The 19,483-nt window shown below is 39.7% G+C and overlaps 1 protein-coding gene across 4 annotated transcripts in view; it reads right to left on the minus strand.

The window, feature by feature from the left end:
* The window catches only part of ASXL3 (ASXL transcriptional regulator 3), a 113,797-nt gene that overhangs the window by 80,838 nt on the left and 13,476 nt on the right, over positions 1 to 19,483 (minus strand). For 2 of the 4 annotated variants that reach the window (XM_054179637.1, XM_054179640.1), the window contains exon 2: positions 10,486 to 10,568. In XM_054179637.1, the coding sequence (XP_054035612.1) occupies positions 10,486 to 10,568 (83 nt within the window). Of the gene's footprint in view, positions 1 to 10,485; positions 10,569 to 11,798; positions 11,907 to 12,333; positions 12,398 to 19,483 lie in introns of those variants that run through there. The other 2 variants (XM_054179638.1, XM_054179639.1) reach the window with 2 other exon arrangements.

Raw genomic sequence — 19,483 nt, forward strand, 5'->3', positions numbered from 1 at the left:
TTGTTGTACATGAGGGAGTTTAACTTGGCAAAACAGCATAGCAAAAGGTTCTTTCCTTCCCTCAAAGGACCAAGCAGATACTTGTATTTTTGTGTTTTAACTTAATCCAGCTGTTGCAGTTCATACTGTTAGCAGATCCCCTTACTCTTTTTTGACTTACGGCAGCTCATTAAAGTCTGGGACTGAGAGTTACGTTTCTACTTCGCTTACAACTAAAAGTCAACCTCATTTCAAAATGTCACAGACAACACTTTAAAATGATAACAATAGTAACCAGCAAATCATTTGCAAAAACAAAGCCTTGACAACTAACATAAAAGTTTCAGACTGGCCAGCCTTGATGGGCTCATCATTCCGACTGAAAGGCAGCTTGATCTGCTGAAGTCATTACTGAAGTCCCTTTGAAGATAGGAACTGAGACACACAAAGAGCGAGGCAAGGAAATGTAACATAATGTGGCACAAACACATTACTCACACAAACAAAATTCAGCCCTAACCAGAAATTGTGTTGTCATCCCAATTACTGTGTCTAAACGTTTTTAATAAAGAATTACATTGCATATATAATATCATATTAAATCAATTGATAATACCAATCATGTTGTTAATGCCTGGATTGTAAGCTTGGGCACAAATAATCCTATATCACTGCTGCTTTAGTTTACACACTTCAGTACATCTGACTGAATGCTGTTCTGATGCAATTGTTTACATGAATACCCTTCAGCTACTCCTGCAAACGGAAAGGGGAAGGGTTGGATTTGGTTTAGTGCTATTGGTTTTGCTGAAGGGGACAGACGGTTAGGAATATACATACAGTCTGAATCTGCCTAATTTTCCCTGGCCAAGAGAAGATTCCCTGACTGAAAGATAGCAGCCTTTAAAAATAAAAATGAAAATCAAACCAAACCAACAATTTCCTGCTTGTCATGTCTTCTCAAAATCTCTTCTCGAGAAGTTTCTCGCTGTCCTTTACGGATCACAGGTTTGTTTCCTTCCTTTGTGGTGATTGTAGGAGACATGTTATTTTTGGCACAATTATTCCATCTTTGATAATGGCTACCTAAAGTACTTAGTAGTCTATAAATCAAAACCTCCAGCTGTACTGGTAACATAGTAAAAGGAGTGGAAGCCTTTTAGTTGGAATACCAACTAACAGGGGTCATCTGTGAGAGCAAATAATAATTGTCTAGACCCTGCACTTGTTTTCTTTTTAAATGAGAGAGAAAAGCAGGCAAATGAAACCTTCAGGAAAAGAAAGGTGTACCTTGACAGACTCCCGATGGCAGGTAAGCATAGCTTCACCAAGCTTATTGAAACGTAAAAGAGAGGGCAGTGGCTATGGATGCTGCAAGATGCTGAAGAGGGTGACTAAGCTATTTATACTTTTTTTTTTCTTTAGTAAGTACTACCTTCCAACAAAAGAGCTACTGGGATCCCATCTCTCTTTTCTCTTACTACAAATAAAATGAAACCCAAAAGAAACACAAGGGCAAAAAAGAAATCAATATTTCATCTTTTAGCTAGTGAGGGCAAGCAGGAAAACAGAACTTAGGAATCTTTTGAGCTCTTTTCTGTAGTCTTTCCTACTGCAATAATAGAGCAAAGTATGGTTTTGACTACAATTTAGTGATGGGCAGCTTTATATTCACATAAGTGTATGTCTATCTGCACAAAGGTGGATTTATGTCTGTAGGTATATTCACACAGTCAGGCACATAAACACATTACAGTGTTTAAGTCCTTTTATTTATACTTTAATTTCAGGTATACATATTGGTTCTCAGTTCTGTTGATACTGTAAATATTTGCCAGCCAGCCAATTGCTGGTTCCAGCATACAGCCATCATAAACCAGGCTCCCTGGCAAATGCAGAGTTTATTGGGATTACAAGCAGAAGATGAGCACCTTCTATACCACTGCAAGACAAAATAAAATCAGTTCTTGCATAAAACATATTTTTCCTTCACATGATAGTATGCAAGCAAGCAAAAGGTATTTAGGCACTTCTCAAATTCTGTTTTGAAATGACATGCAATTTAATTTCACAGTAATTAAAACAACTACCTAGAAGACTGAAAATAAATAAACTGGAATTGCTACCAGCTAGCCTTAAGACAGAAAAGAAATTGACATATGCAGCAAATTTTCTACCTCATTCATAGTTCTTGGAGAGCAAAATTCTGAGGCCTTTTCTTTGGGCCTACAAAAACATACTTGGAAATTTTACATTCAACGTGCCAGTAGAAATTCTTCTTCCACAAGCAACAGGAAATTCTTCAGTTCATGCAACATGAAGAAAAAAAATAAATTAATTATATCCCTATTTTCCCCCTTCAGTTAAGAAATGGCTTAATTGCAGGTAGACTGCAACACAACCCCAGATTTTTTATAGAAAGGTAAACACATCCACAGCAAACTGTTCCAGAAAACAAATTATTACTAGAAAACGATGCTTTCATAGAAAGCCTGACAATGTTCTCTTCCCTCACATTCAAGTAAAACACATTTAATTCAGTCTGCCAGAAATGGCTATGCTTCTGCTCTGTGAAAAATATGCTAATGATGAAAATAAGGACTTGACAATTTACTGAATACTAAGTGGAAAATCTGTAATGAATTGCCTGTGTTGTAGTGTTCAGCCTAAGCTCTGGGTTTTGGTTGTTTTGTGGGTGGGTTTTTTTTTCCCCAGTTGCTATGGAATACTAGCAATAGCATTAAAAAAGATTATTCCATTTTGTGGGATGTTGTGCATGTCCCTTAAGACAGAGTGCTTAGAAATAAAAACAAAAGTGAGCTCTGGGATAAATGAAATTCAAAGCAGTAATAAATAAGAGGCTTAAATACTAACTTTCCAATGCAAAAGAGAAATACAGAGAACAAAACAGAAATGCCAAAAAAACACCCCAACAACATCCATCCTCAACAAATAAATCTCTATCAGTAACTAGCAAGGTGAAACCCAGAATAATTCATTTTACACCTGCAAGAAAAAGCAGCTTCTTGGGTTACTCAGATGTTGCAACAAAAGCTCATAAATCTGTTACACCAGGCATGTCTTCAAGTTCCCAGCCAGACTTCAATTTTCACTGCAGGTTTTAAGTCTTCAACAGATTAAACTCTTTTCCTAAGAATATTTTACCAGAGTGTTCATTCAAAAGGTAACTCCTCCTAGCTAAAGCCTCCATATCATTCTGTGTTTGAAGGTTTGATATATATGGCTGCTCCTGATAGGCTTATGTGTTGAATCACATTTGCCCAAATACTTCCTGAAGGAAACAGTGGATTATTGCTGCCTTTGCTGAGCGCAAGAGAGCTGAACAAGGTTGTTGGGTACTCAGCAACTCTTCTCACATTTTGCCCATGACAAGCATACACTGACATTAAGCTCCTTTGCAGTTCTTTTCTGACTTCTATTTTAAAATACTAGTGTGTATTACCTGTGTACTTTATCTTAGCATCTGCCAGATCTTCATTTCAGAACACACACTGTCAAATCTCAGTTTTCCAAACATATTTTTTGATGTTTGGATTGTGGACAACAATGGCCAACTATTACTGGAAAGCTCTTCTATGTCCTTGCTCCTCTTCAAAACATGCTGGCAAAGCAGGCTGATAAAGGTAGTAAAATTGAAGAACATCTGTAACTAACTACCTCCCACAGAGTCATGGTTCAGTTTATACAACTGCAGGCAGACTTTGGATGAAAGAACAGAAAAACACTTTGTAGACTGTGGAAGGTCTCTTTAGTCATTTACAAAAAGAAACCAGGCTTAAAGCACTACACTAGAGGTAACATACTAAACATACAAATGAGAAAACCCAACCACCAAAACAAACAAACAAAACCCCCACTCCAAACAAAGAAATCAAAAACTTGCATTGCTGGGAGGATGGATTAAAGACCTGGTGAGATTTTCCTAATGCAACTTCTGTGAGTATCTGACTGCTTTGATCATGTTTAGATCTCAGATATCCTTATTTAATTCCTCTTTCTGAAAGAAAGACACAAAATTTAATGCAGAATTACTCTTTGAAATACAGAGATATTAAAGAAAAATAAATCTCTGTAGCATCCTTATTGAAATATTGCTGAAAGAGAAGTGGCACTTTCTAGGAGAAATATGGGAAGAGAGTTATCACACAATATACACTTTAGGATCACAGACAACATATAATCTTACATTAACCATCAAAATATATTGATAAAGGAATATTGCACTGCAGATGAGACATACTGAATTTGTTGACAAATGTACACTAGTTGGACACAGCAGATGTTCACCTCCTGCTTCAAAACAAAGTATCCTATAACAGGAAGTGCTGTCCTCACTGCACAGAATAGCTGGTTTATCCTCAAAGATCATCAGCACCTGTGCTGCCCCCCCATTATTTGTGACATAAAAGTTGTGGGGTTTCTTCTTGTATTTATAAAGGACTATCTTTAATATGGCATCAACATACTGTGGGAGCCATAAATTCAGCAATCCAGAATATTTTATTAAAAGAATGCCGAAATGGAGACCGATTTTACTGGACAATTTATTGAAGTCTCTAGACAGAGACTCTTGTAAAAGGAAAAGGGGCAGCATTAAAACAAACAAATAAATAGATACCCCATATCATTTTTGCTCCATATTTCAGTTTTTAGAAATGAAGATAATGGTGGCTCAGGCAGAGAAAATACACTCAGGGTACTGAAATACAGGTATAATGGAAGAAGCACCATCACTAATAAATGAGAACTCTGTTGTCTTTGCCAAATATGCAAACTAAAACATTTGAGGTTTTATTACTTGACATCCATTTCATTCACACCCAAAACTAGTTCTCCAAAGACAGGATTACTGTACAGACAAAAGCAGCCTGGCTTGAATCTAAAGGTAGGGTAATCACACCACCACTCTTAGGCTAGAATTAATTCCAAAGTTGGTTTAGGGCTACACCACTACCCAAAACTAAAATAATTATCACAGAGGTGGTAGTTTCATAGTTGCAACACTGGAATGCAATAATGTAGGAAACCCACCAGCTTTGGGCAGGTCAGACAGTACTGTGGTGTAACAGTGAAGGGAATACCTAGCTGAGGAAGAGTAAGCCTGAGATTTTCAGCTGGTGAATTGCTGCTATCAAAACTGGCAACCAAATTAGGCCATTTGTAATTCTGAGAAGAAAAGCTTTTCAAAGAGGTATCTGAAGTGAATTTATGCAAAAAGACAGGTTGCACTGAAAGTTTCTTTCTTTCACTGCTCTACAGCCAAAAGCCACATCTGTAGAGGCATAAAAATCAACCTCATAATGCCAGGCAAAAGAGGGAGAATAGCTTTCTCTCTTCCCATCAAGGCTTCCTTTCAGTCTGTTGCAGGGAGTAACTACCTTCAAGACAAAACAATGCACCCCTTCAGCTGAAGAGGCTCCCAAATAAATTCCATCAGACATATGCGACCACAGAAGCTTCTTAACTGTTTGTTCTTTTCCGCTAGCAATCAAAGCCTTAAGACAAAAAACTGTGGTTCTTTCAGGGAAACTTTAAGAGCTTTTGGTTATTGGAGGGCATTTGCTTTAAGTGGAAGATAAAAAACCATGGCTTGTTAATAATTATGAATCACAATGACATCTTGGAATTACTTTTAAAGAGAAAGGAAGTTAAAATTTCTGTCTACATGCATAAACAATAGAACAAGGAACTTGAAAAGGATAAACAGCAGAAGACAGTTGCCAGCTCATTTAACCTATTTACAGAAACAGCAGCATTCAGAATAGGTTTTATTTTTAAGTCAATAGCTCCAAGGATGAAGCATGCAAAGGCTTAAAGAGACAATGTCAAAGAGATCAAAGGACTCAGAAGTGATGCTAATATTTTCAGGAGTACCATCTCACTTCAGAGCTAAAGGCAGACCCTGAACAGATCACGGGTTTGATTCCATTGATGACTCTGCTCAGCAGTTCAAAGTGGGTTTAATTCGAGCTAACCCACTAGTTAAGGTTTCTGCACAAAGAGGAAAATCTAGTAAGAGTGTCTTGAAATTTAGTAAGGTCATGCTTTGCTGCTTTCCTCAGCTCTGAAAATATGTTATGATACCATTCACGATAGATATTATCAGCACTGTGGAGTGCAGAAGAAACAGCACTTTGCCAGTGCCAGCGGCAAGTATCTCTTCATAGTCTTCTGAAAGATGACTGTCACAACAATAAATCAGTGGATAAATCTTGCAATGAAAAAGACAAAATATGCAAAGGAAAAAAAGAAAAAGGAGGTGTGTTAGGACTGATACTGTGGTTTTCATAGTTGAAGATCAACAATGAAACATCAAGAGAAAGAATTTTAAGATTCATACTGGAAAACGGAAATCAAAATGTGACAAAAGGAATTTTTTTTAACCTCTTCTGATAATCACCTCAACAGAATAATCACAGTTACTTGACTATACAGAGGTCAGTTAGCTTTGCTGAACAGCAAAAATACTATGAAATTATCCCATTCCAGAGTTCACAGTCCTAAGCCCAGTGAAGGAGGAAAGTAAATAGCCATAGCCATGGGCTAAAGTTACACTCCAAAAAATTAAACACTGCTTGCCCCAGTTTGGAAAGTCTATTGGCATTTAGCTTGTATTGAGAATCTCTGGCTTTAATCTTATCCAGAGAAGACAATTTCCCAGCCTCACCAAGCAAAGGAGAAAGGGAACTAGAGACAGCCAAGACATAATCTAGGGTTATTAGCATCAAACATGTATCAGAATTTGGCTGGATATTCTCCCTTAGGACTCAAACAGTATGCATGGCCCACGTACTGCAAGCTGATCCAAAAGAATTCATAGAAAAAATACAGATGAAGGAACATGCTTGTTCATTGCTCTAGTTCAAGGCAGGATCAACCAAATCTACATAATTCCTAACAGACACATATCTAAATTGGATTTGAGAAAGTCTGCAGAAGATCCAAATGCAGTTCTCTACAGGGAATTCTAGGCCTTAGCAGGAATAAGTAAGAGCAGAAATACAAGATGGAGAACAACCAGTGAGACAGCAACACAGTTGAAAAGCAGCACTGAGGCCGAGTGGGATCGTTGTCTGGTGGTTCTTGCCACACTAGTAAATTCAGCAAAATCTTACACACAACCAGCAGGTTGTGACTCTAGAAATTTACAATGGCACAGGGAATTGTTTTCCAAAGAACAGGGCAGTGAATTCTAGGAACGAAAATCCAGAGCACCACACTGCAGTGAGCAGCTATCTTTGTAAAGACATTCGGGCATCCACAACTCTTGGCCTAACTCTGTTCACTATCAGCACAAATGTGAAACAATTTGTCCCTCTCTTCCACAACCCAGGTAGAAAACAACGTATTTTCTACATCCCAAAAAGGTTTGCCTTAAAAGACTTTACTCCTAATAGGTAGCAGAGGTAGCCTGCCGAACATTTTACAACCAACCATCATAACAGGAAAGATACTTAAAAACCAAAATTGAGCTGTAAATCCCCCACAACATAGGAAACTGGGTTGATGAATAACCTCTCACAGACATGTCAGTAAGCTTTTATTTTCTTTTCTAACATATATCTGCTTTGTAACCTTGGAATTTTCCTCCTATTGTATTTTACTGAGTAATAAAAACTAAATGTGCAACTGGATGTCTTTATTGCAAACAAAGAGAAGAAGAGGCTGAACAGCCTGACAGTGTCTTTTTAAAGATTACACATAATGACAATGAGATTGCTGAAAATCATATGCTGTTCATTCAGATTTACTACCACAGCATAAAGCTTTAGATTAATTAATGCTGCAATATATGTGAAAAATGACTAAGCCAATTAATCTTGTTCATCTATAAATGGAACAGTGGAGAAATTTTGAAGAACTACATTTAGGATTGCCAAGGATCTACTGACAATGATAAGCAGCATAAAGCAGTAAGTAAAGTATATTAAAGGAGTAACATATTGCTGCTACAAGTTCAGACTTGAATACACAAATCAATACAGAATAAAATACGCTCGTGCCACTCTACTGCTTATCACCAGGTGACTGCGCATCGTAAATTCACATCCCTTGCTCATCTGGCTGCAGCTCAGAGGCCAGGAAAGACCATCTTTAGTAACAGCAAAGGTACTGTACTAAAGATACTGAAATTGCAGAGCTGGATGAAGTAAGCAGAAGACTCTACATTCAAGAGCTGAGAAACCAAAGCATTACTTATGCACTGAGGCTCAATCAAGAAACACATGTGTGAAGCGAAACACCTCCCTATCTTACTACAAGTGAGGCACTCAGGTTTGTGCCTAATCAATATTAAAGTACAGCAGAAGCACAACTTCTACATGAAATCAGAGTGAGGCACTCAGGTTTGTGCCTAATCAATATTAAAGTACAGCAGAAGCAGCAACTGCTACATGAAATCAGAAGTTGAATGAGAATCCAAATATTTGATATAGAACAACACAAAATCAACATTGCTTTGTTTTTACACATGCATGATTTAGGATGTTTAGGTTAATCAGTTTAGGATGACCAAGACTATGAAACAGTACAATGCTTCAAGTAAGGAGTTTGTCATTGGAATGTGCTGCCCAGGGAGGTGGTGGAGTCACCGTCCCTGGAGGTGTTCAAGAGGGGATTGGACGTGGCACTTGGTGCTATGGTCTAGTCATGAGGTCTGTGGTGACAGGTTGGACTCGATGATCTTTGAGGTCTCTTCCAACCGTGGTGATACTGTGAGTAAAGAACACTGAATTTTATCCTTCCTAGTTATCTAGACACTCATGACCACATATGGCATCCTGCAGTCTATTACACATATATCTAGATACCATACCATGAATAAAAAGCAGAATTAATCTGAATTTCCTTCCTATTTCCCTGCAACTCTCAGTTTCTTAGCAAGTTGAAGAAATGAAAGACCTAGCTTTGAACCCCTTTAAAAGAATCTTTGTCTTATTATTCACTCTGCAGCAATTATAAAGGGCTTCCACATATTCCACATTTAAATTACAGAAACGCTGCCTTCACTGCCTCCCATAGGTTTTGCACACAAAATTTGATTCATCTACTGTTCACAGAAACAAGAATTTTTCAGATTACAAAGAAATGCTGTTATCAGGCACGGGAGCCTCTCCCAAGCAGTTGTCTCCTATCACAAGCTGTAAGAAGAAGAAAGCCATCTATTCACTGCTGTGAGAAACGGTATCTTAATAAAACCAGATTTTCAAAGTTGGGTGTTCTTGCCTTTTTTGTTGCTGTTGGATGCAAATCCTTGAAGCAGAACACACGTTTGTACATTCACTTTCAAAAATTTTTGTCCCCTTGTTTCCTTGGCATCATTGCCAAATATACTTGAAGCAATTTCTTGACAGGAACTGAAGCATTTTATATCGGCAAAAGGTGGCAAATTCAACTTCATCTTGCACACCATCTCTTTGGCAATTTTACCAAAATACAGCTATTGTGAGAGTGTCACAAGGCTACTACAAAGCAGTACATGGTTGTGCAAGGAAAATGATCCTGCAGTGTTCTGGGAATTCAGCAAAATTATGTCCCATGGTTATTTATGGTTCACATGAAGAAACCCAGAAGTCACAGACATACTGCATCAGTGCTCCTCTACAAAGGCTGAGTTCTCTTGTCTCAAAGTTTAGGTTCCACACTAAAAGAATATAATTTGAATGGATGTCTCCCTCTGCTTTGATAGCAAAAAGTATTAAAACTATTTATTAGAAGAGAAAATCATTACTATAACACTTGGAGAAGTGTATCTTGAAACTGTGTCTTGTAGGATACCTCCACCAACCTTATTTTACTCCCTGTACAAGTTTCCATCTGCAGGTCACCTTTGAGAACAAGAAGCTGCATGCCCATCTGAACAAGGTGCCAGTGGAACAGAACTGTTGATTCCCATTGGATTTGGATCACCCACCTATCCCCTAGCAGCTTAGGGCATACATAAGGAGCATGTTCTCATTAAGCATGCTCTCCTAGGTCTAGCTCTCAGGACACAAACACCCCTCTCCTTCCACTTCCAGTTCTTTATCAGCACAACCCCCATTACCACAGGCAACACCAGCCTGTCCTAACGGAGATTTAAGTGCCAGACCACAACCCTAATTGAGAGGAGAGCGTCTAGCTCCCTGTCACACTGTTCTCCATGAGCATAGTTGCAGAGGCAACATAATTGTCGAGCTTTGGTCCTTCAGCAAAAATGAGATGCAGCACTGGGCTGTCTGAACTGATTACGCTGGCTTTCTAAAGGCCGCTGGACTGAACTGGCCCACGGACTCCTTTCGGAAGCTACAAAGTTAAAACCAGGGACTAACCTTTTTTTAAAGCCTTGAATTAACTAACAAACAGAACCCACCAGCTACATTTCCCACTTTGGTAGTAGAAATAAATCCAGCCATTAAAGACCACGTAATGTTTTGTAAGGATTACACACCATTCCTAAATGGTTTGCAAAGAGGTAGCGAAAATGCAGAGCATCCAAACACTGACCTTGTTTCTTTTAACCCTTCTTTCTGAATGACTTCCAGTATTTGTTTTGCAGTCATTGGTGAGTTGGGGTACTTTTCCAGTGCCTGAAAAGAAACAATAAACGTGTAAGTGACAAGACACAGCTGTCCTGTGAATCTGAAGGTTTATGTGATCATGCAGCTTTTATGTAGCTATTTGTGAAAGGCAGAGAACAATACTGTGGAGACTGGAGTCCTCTGTCTGCTGAAGGCCAGCTACAATCCAGGAAACTGCAGCAAGAGTAAGATTTACTTGCTGCTTTTGTGAATTGTCTGCTACATCTGCCTGGGAAAAATTCTTACCAGGTTCCAAATAAAAAAGAGTTGAAATATGCAACTAATTTTATGACACAGCAACAGAGTTCCTTTCAGGCAGGAGGGAAAACAAAACAAAACAGAGCAAAGAGACAGCTGGACTTCCTTTTTATATATATTTTTTCCATTTTTACTACTTTAAACTATTTGAGGTCATTTGAACACTTAAGTTTTGTCATGACCTCAGGAACAAAATTGGCTCAAACCTTTCATTTTGTAGAGCAGGAGGTACTGTGAGAATTGACACTGATGGGTTTCCATTTTAAAATGCCTTTTGTTTCTAAAAACCAATGAAAAATAAAGCAGTCAGAACAGCCACAGCACACAAGATGCTACATGACAGAGTTCAGTACATCTTTCCAGTTCAGCTCAGTTTTCCACTCCTTTGCCTTTTCCAATTGAGCCCAAAGTAACCCACTCCTCTTTCCAGATACAACCACTTTGTACAGATTTTCTGGTTTTCCACTTCCTTTTTGTCCCCATCAGTTTTAAGCTGTTAAACCAACAGCCACTTTTGCTCATGTAAAATGCCAGACTGACAGCCCTGGAAAATGAAACTTTTCCATCAGCAGTAAAAGGTGCAGCACAGGCCACAGCAATCGAGCTTCCCAGAGCATCTTGCCAACATATCTCAGTCAGAACTTGCATTTCTCCCCTGGGTAAATAAGAAACCAGTTTGGTCTCCCAATTCATCCAATCCTGAGCTTCTCTCTAGTAGCTACTGCTGTGCGGATGCCTGCCCACTAAGAACTAGAGACACCACCACATCATATCATGCAAGTCATCGATCTGTGAAGGGTGCTAGCCAGGGCTGTAACTCAAGCAGCTCACCCAAAGCCAAAGCCTCACTACAAGCTGACCAGCTTAGTCCTCTCTTGCCATTTTACAGGTCTGATTTACTGCCTGCTCTCCTCACTCGCAGCCAAAACAGTGTACCAAATCCTTCAGTTCTTTGTTACAAATGAGCATCGTATCCTTTACCTTTCAGTTCCCCAAAGGAAAATGCAGAAATGAGGGCTGCACTAGAAAGGTCTGGGAGCTGAACTGAGCTTATCTCATGCACATCAATAGGCAAGATTCAAAAGGGACCCGTCAGGAAAGGAAAACCGAAAGGTGATTCGAAAGGAGAAAGAAGAGTGGGTAGGAAAGAGCACAACAGTAAGGACAGAAGGAACTGCACAGGGCTGGGCAAAGGGCCACTGCACAGCAAGGGGAGAGAAGTGACACGATGTGTTAGTGACAGAAGCACGGTGACATCGGAGAAATGACAATGTGTATAAAGATTAAGACTAGGGTGAGAAAAGATTAATGGTCTGCAGAGGCACAAATGGAAACTTCACCTTTGGAAAGAAGACAAAGGACAAGGTAAAATAGGAATACACCAAAATAAAAAGAAAAAGAGAACTGAACTGGGAACATTGCAGAGGGTTAACTGGAAAGGACAGAAGAGGAAACTACACTGTACTGGACACGGCTATGAAGGAAACTGTGCGCACTTGAAAGTGGGGTTACTCACTGTGGAGGATTCCCTGTTTCTCTTCCTGAGTACAGGCCCCTCAGCACACCTGGGCAGCTCCTCCCTGCAAGTGAGAAAATTTGGGTAGCCCTGTCCCCTTCTCTATGACATCACATCCTACGCTGTAAAGTCAGTAAAAGCACCAAGTGTTACCACGTGAGTTTGACAATAATGGGAAGGAAACAATAAAGCTAGGCAAACATCAGAAGTCACCCTGTTCTGGACAATGAAAAGGGAGAGCAGTTTGTTCTGAGGAAGCTGCACTGAACTGGTTGTGGAAACAATGGCCAGACATAGGGATACGGAAGATCATCTTCACCAAACGACAATGAAGCCAACAAGCAGGATGTGTAACACCACTACAGAAAGTTCAATCAAACCCACAAGGCAGATTTCAAATGCCACAGTATGAAGTGAACACATTCAGGGTATAATGACAAACTGAAATGCAGAGTATGTTAGACAGGCTGAAAGTGCTGAAGCAAACAATTGCCCATTGTGTGCACTTGCTTTATGCCGGACATGTAGCGTGGGCTGCAGTTCATATACCCCATGAATTTAATTCTGTTCATCTAACCCTTTAAACCCTTTCAAGCCTGTTATTTAAAGACCTGTTCATACTCCAACTGAAAAGCATTAATTCTCCAATTCAAACACTGCTTAAGTTGAAAATCCTGTTATTGTGTACCTGATTAAGTTTTCTTTATCAGAATGAAAATTAATTTAGCAGAGAACCTTAGCAAGGATGGCTTTTTCTGCCCCTCCCACCGTGCTGTTGTCCCATCCCCCATCCCCCAGCCATTTATCACAGTGAGAAAATAAAAATAATTACTTGTAAAAACATTTTAATGATAATCTCATTTTCTTCTCCTAGTTATGGAAAACAGCATCAGAGTATTATTTAAGAGCCTGTGAGCTAATGAATACACTGAATTGTTAATTGCACTAGTCTCTCTTGCCTCTGTATCTCTCCAGTAACGCTGCTAAGAGCCCACAATCCCTTTGGCATTTCAAAGACTTTAAAGAAAAATATTAGAAATTCAAACTGAATTACTGACTGTGCCTTAAGGAAAATAAAGTACTAAAGTGCAGTAGCACAGTTATGTCACAGACTTCTTGGTCACTAAAAGTAATGCACATCAGGGGAGGAAGCCTGTATGTTACAATGCGTCTTTCTCCTTCCTTCCACTGCATCCAGCGATCCTCGTAACCTCTGCGGACAGTGACTAATAATGCTGAAATTAAACCATGCCAAAGTACTGTCATGAGGAGTATGATTGTTTCAATGTATTTTGCTAGGAAGGACAATAGCTGAAGAATGGTTTGCACTGACTGCAACCTCTATCACAGAGGATCAAATATGCTCTATTTATTCCTGCCATTCAGCCACAGCCTTAAAAAGGGGCAGCTGCTAAATAACTAGGACAAACACTCTGATAGCCATCACGACAATCTCGAAGAGCAGAGGAGTAGTCACTGCACTGAACCCATTCTTGGTGTTCATTCAAAACCCTGGTTAATAGCTCATAGAGGATCAGATCCCACCTGACAAATTGCCATGTTTGTATCACCTGTATGTTATTGACCACAACTCCAGAGACACTCAATAATTACACAGACATTTCCAGTTCCATTGGAAAAGTCCAGTTATATGGGACAAGAAGAAATCCAAATTCCTTTTCTCACCACAACATCTATCATCTTCTGTGCATTGACAGCTGCTCAAAAAAAGAAATCTGCTACCACACTGGGAAAGAATCATTTTCCAATGAGCTATTGACAAGGAAACTCTAGAGCAGAGTCAAGACTCTAAGCTTGGCATAAGAGAGAAATCCTGAATGCTCAGCACACCTACAAAGTATCAGAGAAGCACTCCTACATAATTGATGGAGCAATCAGTTTGATTGATATACACAGCTGATAATGGCCATCTGAACCAGATCTGAATCAGATCTGCTCCATTGTTTGCCTTTCAGCCACTAGAAGGAACACAAGCAGAGGGACAGCAAGAAAAAAGGTGAATGGAACATGGCCCTCGCCACCCATAACCGATCCTACAGAAAGTGAGAAGCTTTGCCAGAGCAGCAGCCACTCCTCCTGCAGATACCAGTTATTACGCAGACAGAAGATGACTTCCAAACAAGAGCTAAGCAGGGTCTGATACTGTGCTGGGGTCCCAAAGCAGCAGCCAGATCTGCCTAGTAGGCTTGTTGATGCTGACTCTGTGTGGCCAGGGTACACTTAGCTGGAACCCACCAAAGCTTCTTCCATTTCTGAAAGCTGCTTGAAGGTCAGGCAGATGACAAAAATCAGGATCGTATTGCCACGTACAGTTGGTCAAACTATAGGATGAGCCATTGCTCACTAAACTGAAGCAATTCTCTTGAGAACATTACTTAAATAATTTGGGAGGAGAAAGAGGAACAGAACAGCTCCTGCCAGCGCTCCCACTCACCAGATCAAATGCAAGTGAGGCTGAACTGCTCAACAATCTTTACTGCCCAAAGCCAGCAGGGTGGATAAATGAAAAAACAACTTTCCTTCTCCTAAGCAATAAATGCATGATATTTTCTAGCCACCCATTACTAAATTAATGAATTGAAAGATGGGAGACCCAAACAGGGTACAAGAACAGCATCTTGGAAAAAATCCAGCATTGTCTTTTCCAGCTGCTTGCGTGAGGTTAACAGGAGGACTGACTTCTATTGTGGGAAATGCCCCACTCCAGTCTTTTGTATTCATTTTTGATTAACGGCTTTAGTCATTGGGGAATTATCAGCAGTCTGGTTAAAGTTCAAAGCCCTCTGTGTGAATAAAGATGGGTAAATGGTTAGGAGAGGAGGGCAGGGTAGGGTACAGAGTGGAGGAAGAAAGAGCAAGTTTAGAGATGGATGAAGAGGAGAAGACAGCAAGAAGATCCAGAAGAGGGAGGGCACATGACACAGGAAAGAAGAGAAAAGAGGGATGAAACTAAGGAGGGAAGATGCACTACAATCTATTTTAACATAAGATCTCAAATAGATCCTGTCTGGTTTGATGCATGTTCTGAGATGGCTGGACTTTTTTACTGTTCTTTTCTAAATTTATTTATAATGTCATATTTCAAATGGATAGAAAGGCAGCAACGGTGCTTTAGAAATTCCAAACTGTACACTTGACATTTTCAATTCAGAAGAAATTGGATTACAATACAGATAAAATTAAATGTACAATTGTGTTATTTCTTTAAAAGGCGCAAGGTCTAGCAGCAACAACATCTTGCCATTGCTAGTGGCCTCGTACATCACACGAGAAAATGTAGGGTAAAGTTTTCAGCCCTAAACAACTGACTTATAATAACTTATTGATCCAGTCTGACATACAAGAACAAAAGGAAAGCTTTGTATTTCTCTCTTTTCTAATGCAATCAGCCTGTTCAAGCAACCAGGAGCTTTCACTTAAAGGCTCTGTCAGCACAGATCCATAAACACCTCAGTGATTGTAACAGGATGAACCCAGTGAGCACACAGAATCCTGTAAGATTTCTGTAAGATCAGGATTAAAGATACATACCCCAGTGAGCAGGATGTCCAACTTGCTACCCTGGTATGGGTTCCATTGTTAGCAGGAGGATTACGAGCAATGGCTTCAATTCAAGTGATGGAGCATCCAGATTCTCAGAATGACTGCTCAATTCTGACAGCACAGTCCAGCCTCCAGACTTCTGCTTAGCCATGCAAGCCATACCTCTTCTTGCTTTCTATCAACGCCCTGTTGCCTCTCACCCTGCCCAGCCCTTTTCTACCCTCTGTTACTCTCATCTTTTGAGGTCTGCAATATCCCTAACTTCCTGATCTCATTCCATTCCAACCCATAATGAAATAACTTTTTTCATTTGTCCCTGCCACTGTTCTTTTCCTATGTCCTCTACCCGCTGAACATTAGCATGACCATAGAGAGGCAGTTTGTTGCCTTGGATTCCCCAAACCCACGCCTAGGTAGTCAGTACTGAATGGCAAGCTAGCACATTCTGTAGCTCTTGACAGGTCAGATTGCACTGTGAACCTCCTCTGGCTTGTAGACCATATTCTCTGCCTGTTTACTCTAAAGCAGAAGTTTCCATTTCTCCATCAGGGCACCCAGATGAAAAACATGGGTCAAAGCTGTTTACAACTACAAATCATTATCTCAGAGAAGGGGTCAGGAGCAAACAGCTCTGCCACCCAAAACCATTACTGAAATCTGCACTCACTTCCTGCTCACAAAGGCCATGATCCTAAAATGCCTCTAATTCCAGCAGGGATAAAAATTCCCCTTTGGCACCTACTCCTGTACAAAATGAGGGGAGGACATGTTTTGGTGACTGGAACTAATGGAACAGAATGGGTATGAGTGCCCAGTCAGGTAACAGAGGAAAGAACTACCACCAGTGGAACTACATTCCTCACTACAAAGGAAACAAGTTAGAAACACCCCCACAACTAAGCAGCACCAAATCCCAAACAGTTTCTTCTGTACATGAAGCACCAAACCCTAAATATTTTCTCCCATGTGTGCTGAAAGGTTTGTTGTTTAACTCAGCATAGAAAAACAAAATAAATAAAAAGGAGTAAAACTTCCCAGAGAAATCAACAGAGAGAATGACTATGTGCTTGTTTTAAAAGCCTTCATTGCTTAATTTCCTCAGGCAAACATAATGTGTAAGGGTTACTTTTAATGTGAGAAATAAAATTCCTACTGGCTAGTCTCTGAATGTACCAAATTTAACAGGAGGTGACAGCTACGCCGGTTTTCTTGCCACTGCTTTACTATCAGAGCTTATCTTATTAGACAGTGTCCTAAAGATACAGACCTAAGATCTCCAGAAGGCAAAAAAGAAGAAAAAGAAGGGAAAAAAAAAGGGGAAAAAAAAAAAAAGAAAGGATAGCAGAATACTCAAATTATTTTAAACTCTCCCTAAATATTCTGACATAGTAGTTTCAGCCATTTTAAGTATTTCGTCCAGGTAAAATTAAAAGGGTAAGACAAGTTTCATGCTGCAGCTGACACTGACTCCATTGATGCACCATGAATTTATTTAACCAACCCAAAAGTACCTCTGTCTCTGCATTGCTAAAATATGGTTAAGGACAGCAAAGACAACAAGTGTAAAAATTACCCTTCTATTCTAATTCTGTCAAATAGAAGGCAAGGAACTACCTCATGAAATTTACAGCACATTTTGATGCTTAGGTGAAAAGCCAGTATAAGCCACACTGATCCTCTTAACCTGACGAGGAAAGTCCATAAACGTCACAATTCAGTTGTTTGTTACTCAATCACAGGATGATACACAGCATCACTCCTTTTGAATTCATAAGCAAAGAGAAATGCAGAAAATTACTAAGAATCTTCCTCACCAATTTTATCTGAGAAAGACAGACCAGAATGTGTGTAATGCATGGAAAACCTGGAAAGAATTTCCCAAGAGGCGTACAGCAAGTGATAAAGCTGGAGAAATAAAAAGCCCCTTTCAATTACAGACACAACAAAAAGCCATTTTCAGATCCTTGAACCCACTGATTCAAATGCAGGAGGCAAAATGAAAACCCAAAAATCTCCACAAGATGAAAAATCAGGAAAACTTTGGGTCTAGTTTTTTTTGGTTTGTTTTGTGTTTGTTTTGTGGTGGTGGTTGGGGTTTTTTGTTTGGTTAGCTGTGCACTGGGTTTTTGTGGGATAGAGGGTGTGGTTTGCTCACTTGTTTTAAACGGAGGAGTTATTCTTTCTTGTCAGAATGGACCATGTAAGAGTAGAGCACTAATATTCAAAGAATCATAAAGTGGCCTTGGTTGGAAGAGATCATCTTCTCTGAACTCCCCAACATAGGCAGGGATGCCTCTCAGAGTCACCTACTCAAGGCCTCATCCAATCTGGCCCTGAACATGCCCAGCAAGGAGGCATCCACAACCTTTCTGGGCAGCCTATTCCAGAGCTTCACCACCCTTGTACTGAAGAACTTCTTCCTATTATCCAGTCTAAAACTATTCCTCCTCAGCTTATAACCATTCCTCCTTGTCCCATTGCTAGATACCCTTATGAAAAGTCCTTAGGTGTTAGGCAGGCTTTTCCCTTCCAAAGCTTGCACAATTATTTCACATCAGCTTTCATTAATCTGAATCATGACATCATTGTGTACAGAAGAGAGTTCACCGGCACAATCCAGATCTACTGCTTAAATTGCTGCGAGAGCAGATATCATAAGTCATGTTTTTGAACTAAAGAAATGCAGCCTTCTCATAGAATGTGTAAAGAGAGAATTCTTTTGTTAGCTGTCAGTGGGATTTTGCTATCTCTGTTAAATATATAATGGTTAGTGTCATAACAAAGATCAGCCATCGTGTTACGGCATTTATCTTCATGAGTGAAGAGAGGAAGGGCTACTGTGATTTATTCCGTCTCTCCTCATGAGACGATTAATGTCATAAGAGATTAGTCTTCAGTACTGACTTGTACACAGAACAAAATACAGGGCTGGAGTGGGATGCTAGGCACTTTTAATTGCCACAAGTTTGGAAGCCCACAGTACTTACAGATGGCACAGTTGACAATTACTCATCCAAGACTTTCAAAAATAGGAGAATATTTTGCAGTTCACTAACTCCTATCTATTTTGTGTCATTTATTTGTTCGTCCTTCTCAGCAGACTTTCCACATAGTCCTTTTCCCCCCTCTCATCACCTAAGTCCACCCACATGTGTCCTGTTAAATATACCATTTAATGCAGAACTGAAGTCCACACTGGTGGTTTGTAGTGATATTTGGTAGCATCTGTTCAAAGGTTTGAAAAATACACTATTTAACAACTATTACTAAGAAACACTTGTCACAATACAGGCAGATTGGAAAGAGCACATACATAATGGCTCTGTGTCTGTTTGCATTCGTACATACACACAAACAAACCTCATGATGGAGGGAGCAGCTTGCTTTCAGTTTTGAGAGATGTTACATGTTCATTTTTCCCTACAAATCCTGTAAAATAATCTGACCACCCTACATTTAAGTCATTAATCTTTCAAAAGCCTATCACACAGAATATTTTTTACATGCTTCTCGCTCCTCCATACAAAAGTAAATATTGCACATAACCCTGTGGTGAAAAACAAACCAACCAACACAAACAAAACAA

The sequence above is a fragment of the Dryobates pubescens genome, chromosome 3, assembly GCF_014839835.1.
Source record: "Dryobates pubescens isolate bDryPub1 chromosome 3, bDryPub1.pri, whole genome shotgun sequence".
In the NCBI taxonomy this organism is placed as follows: Eukaryota; Metazoa; Chordata; class Aves; order Piciformes; family Picidae; genus Dryobates; species Dryobates pubescens.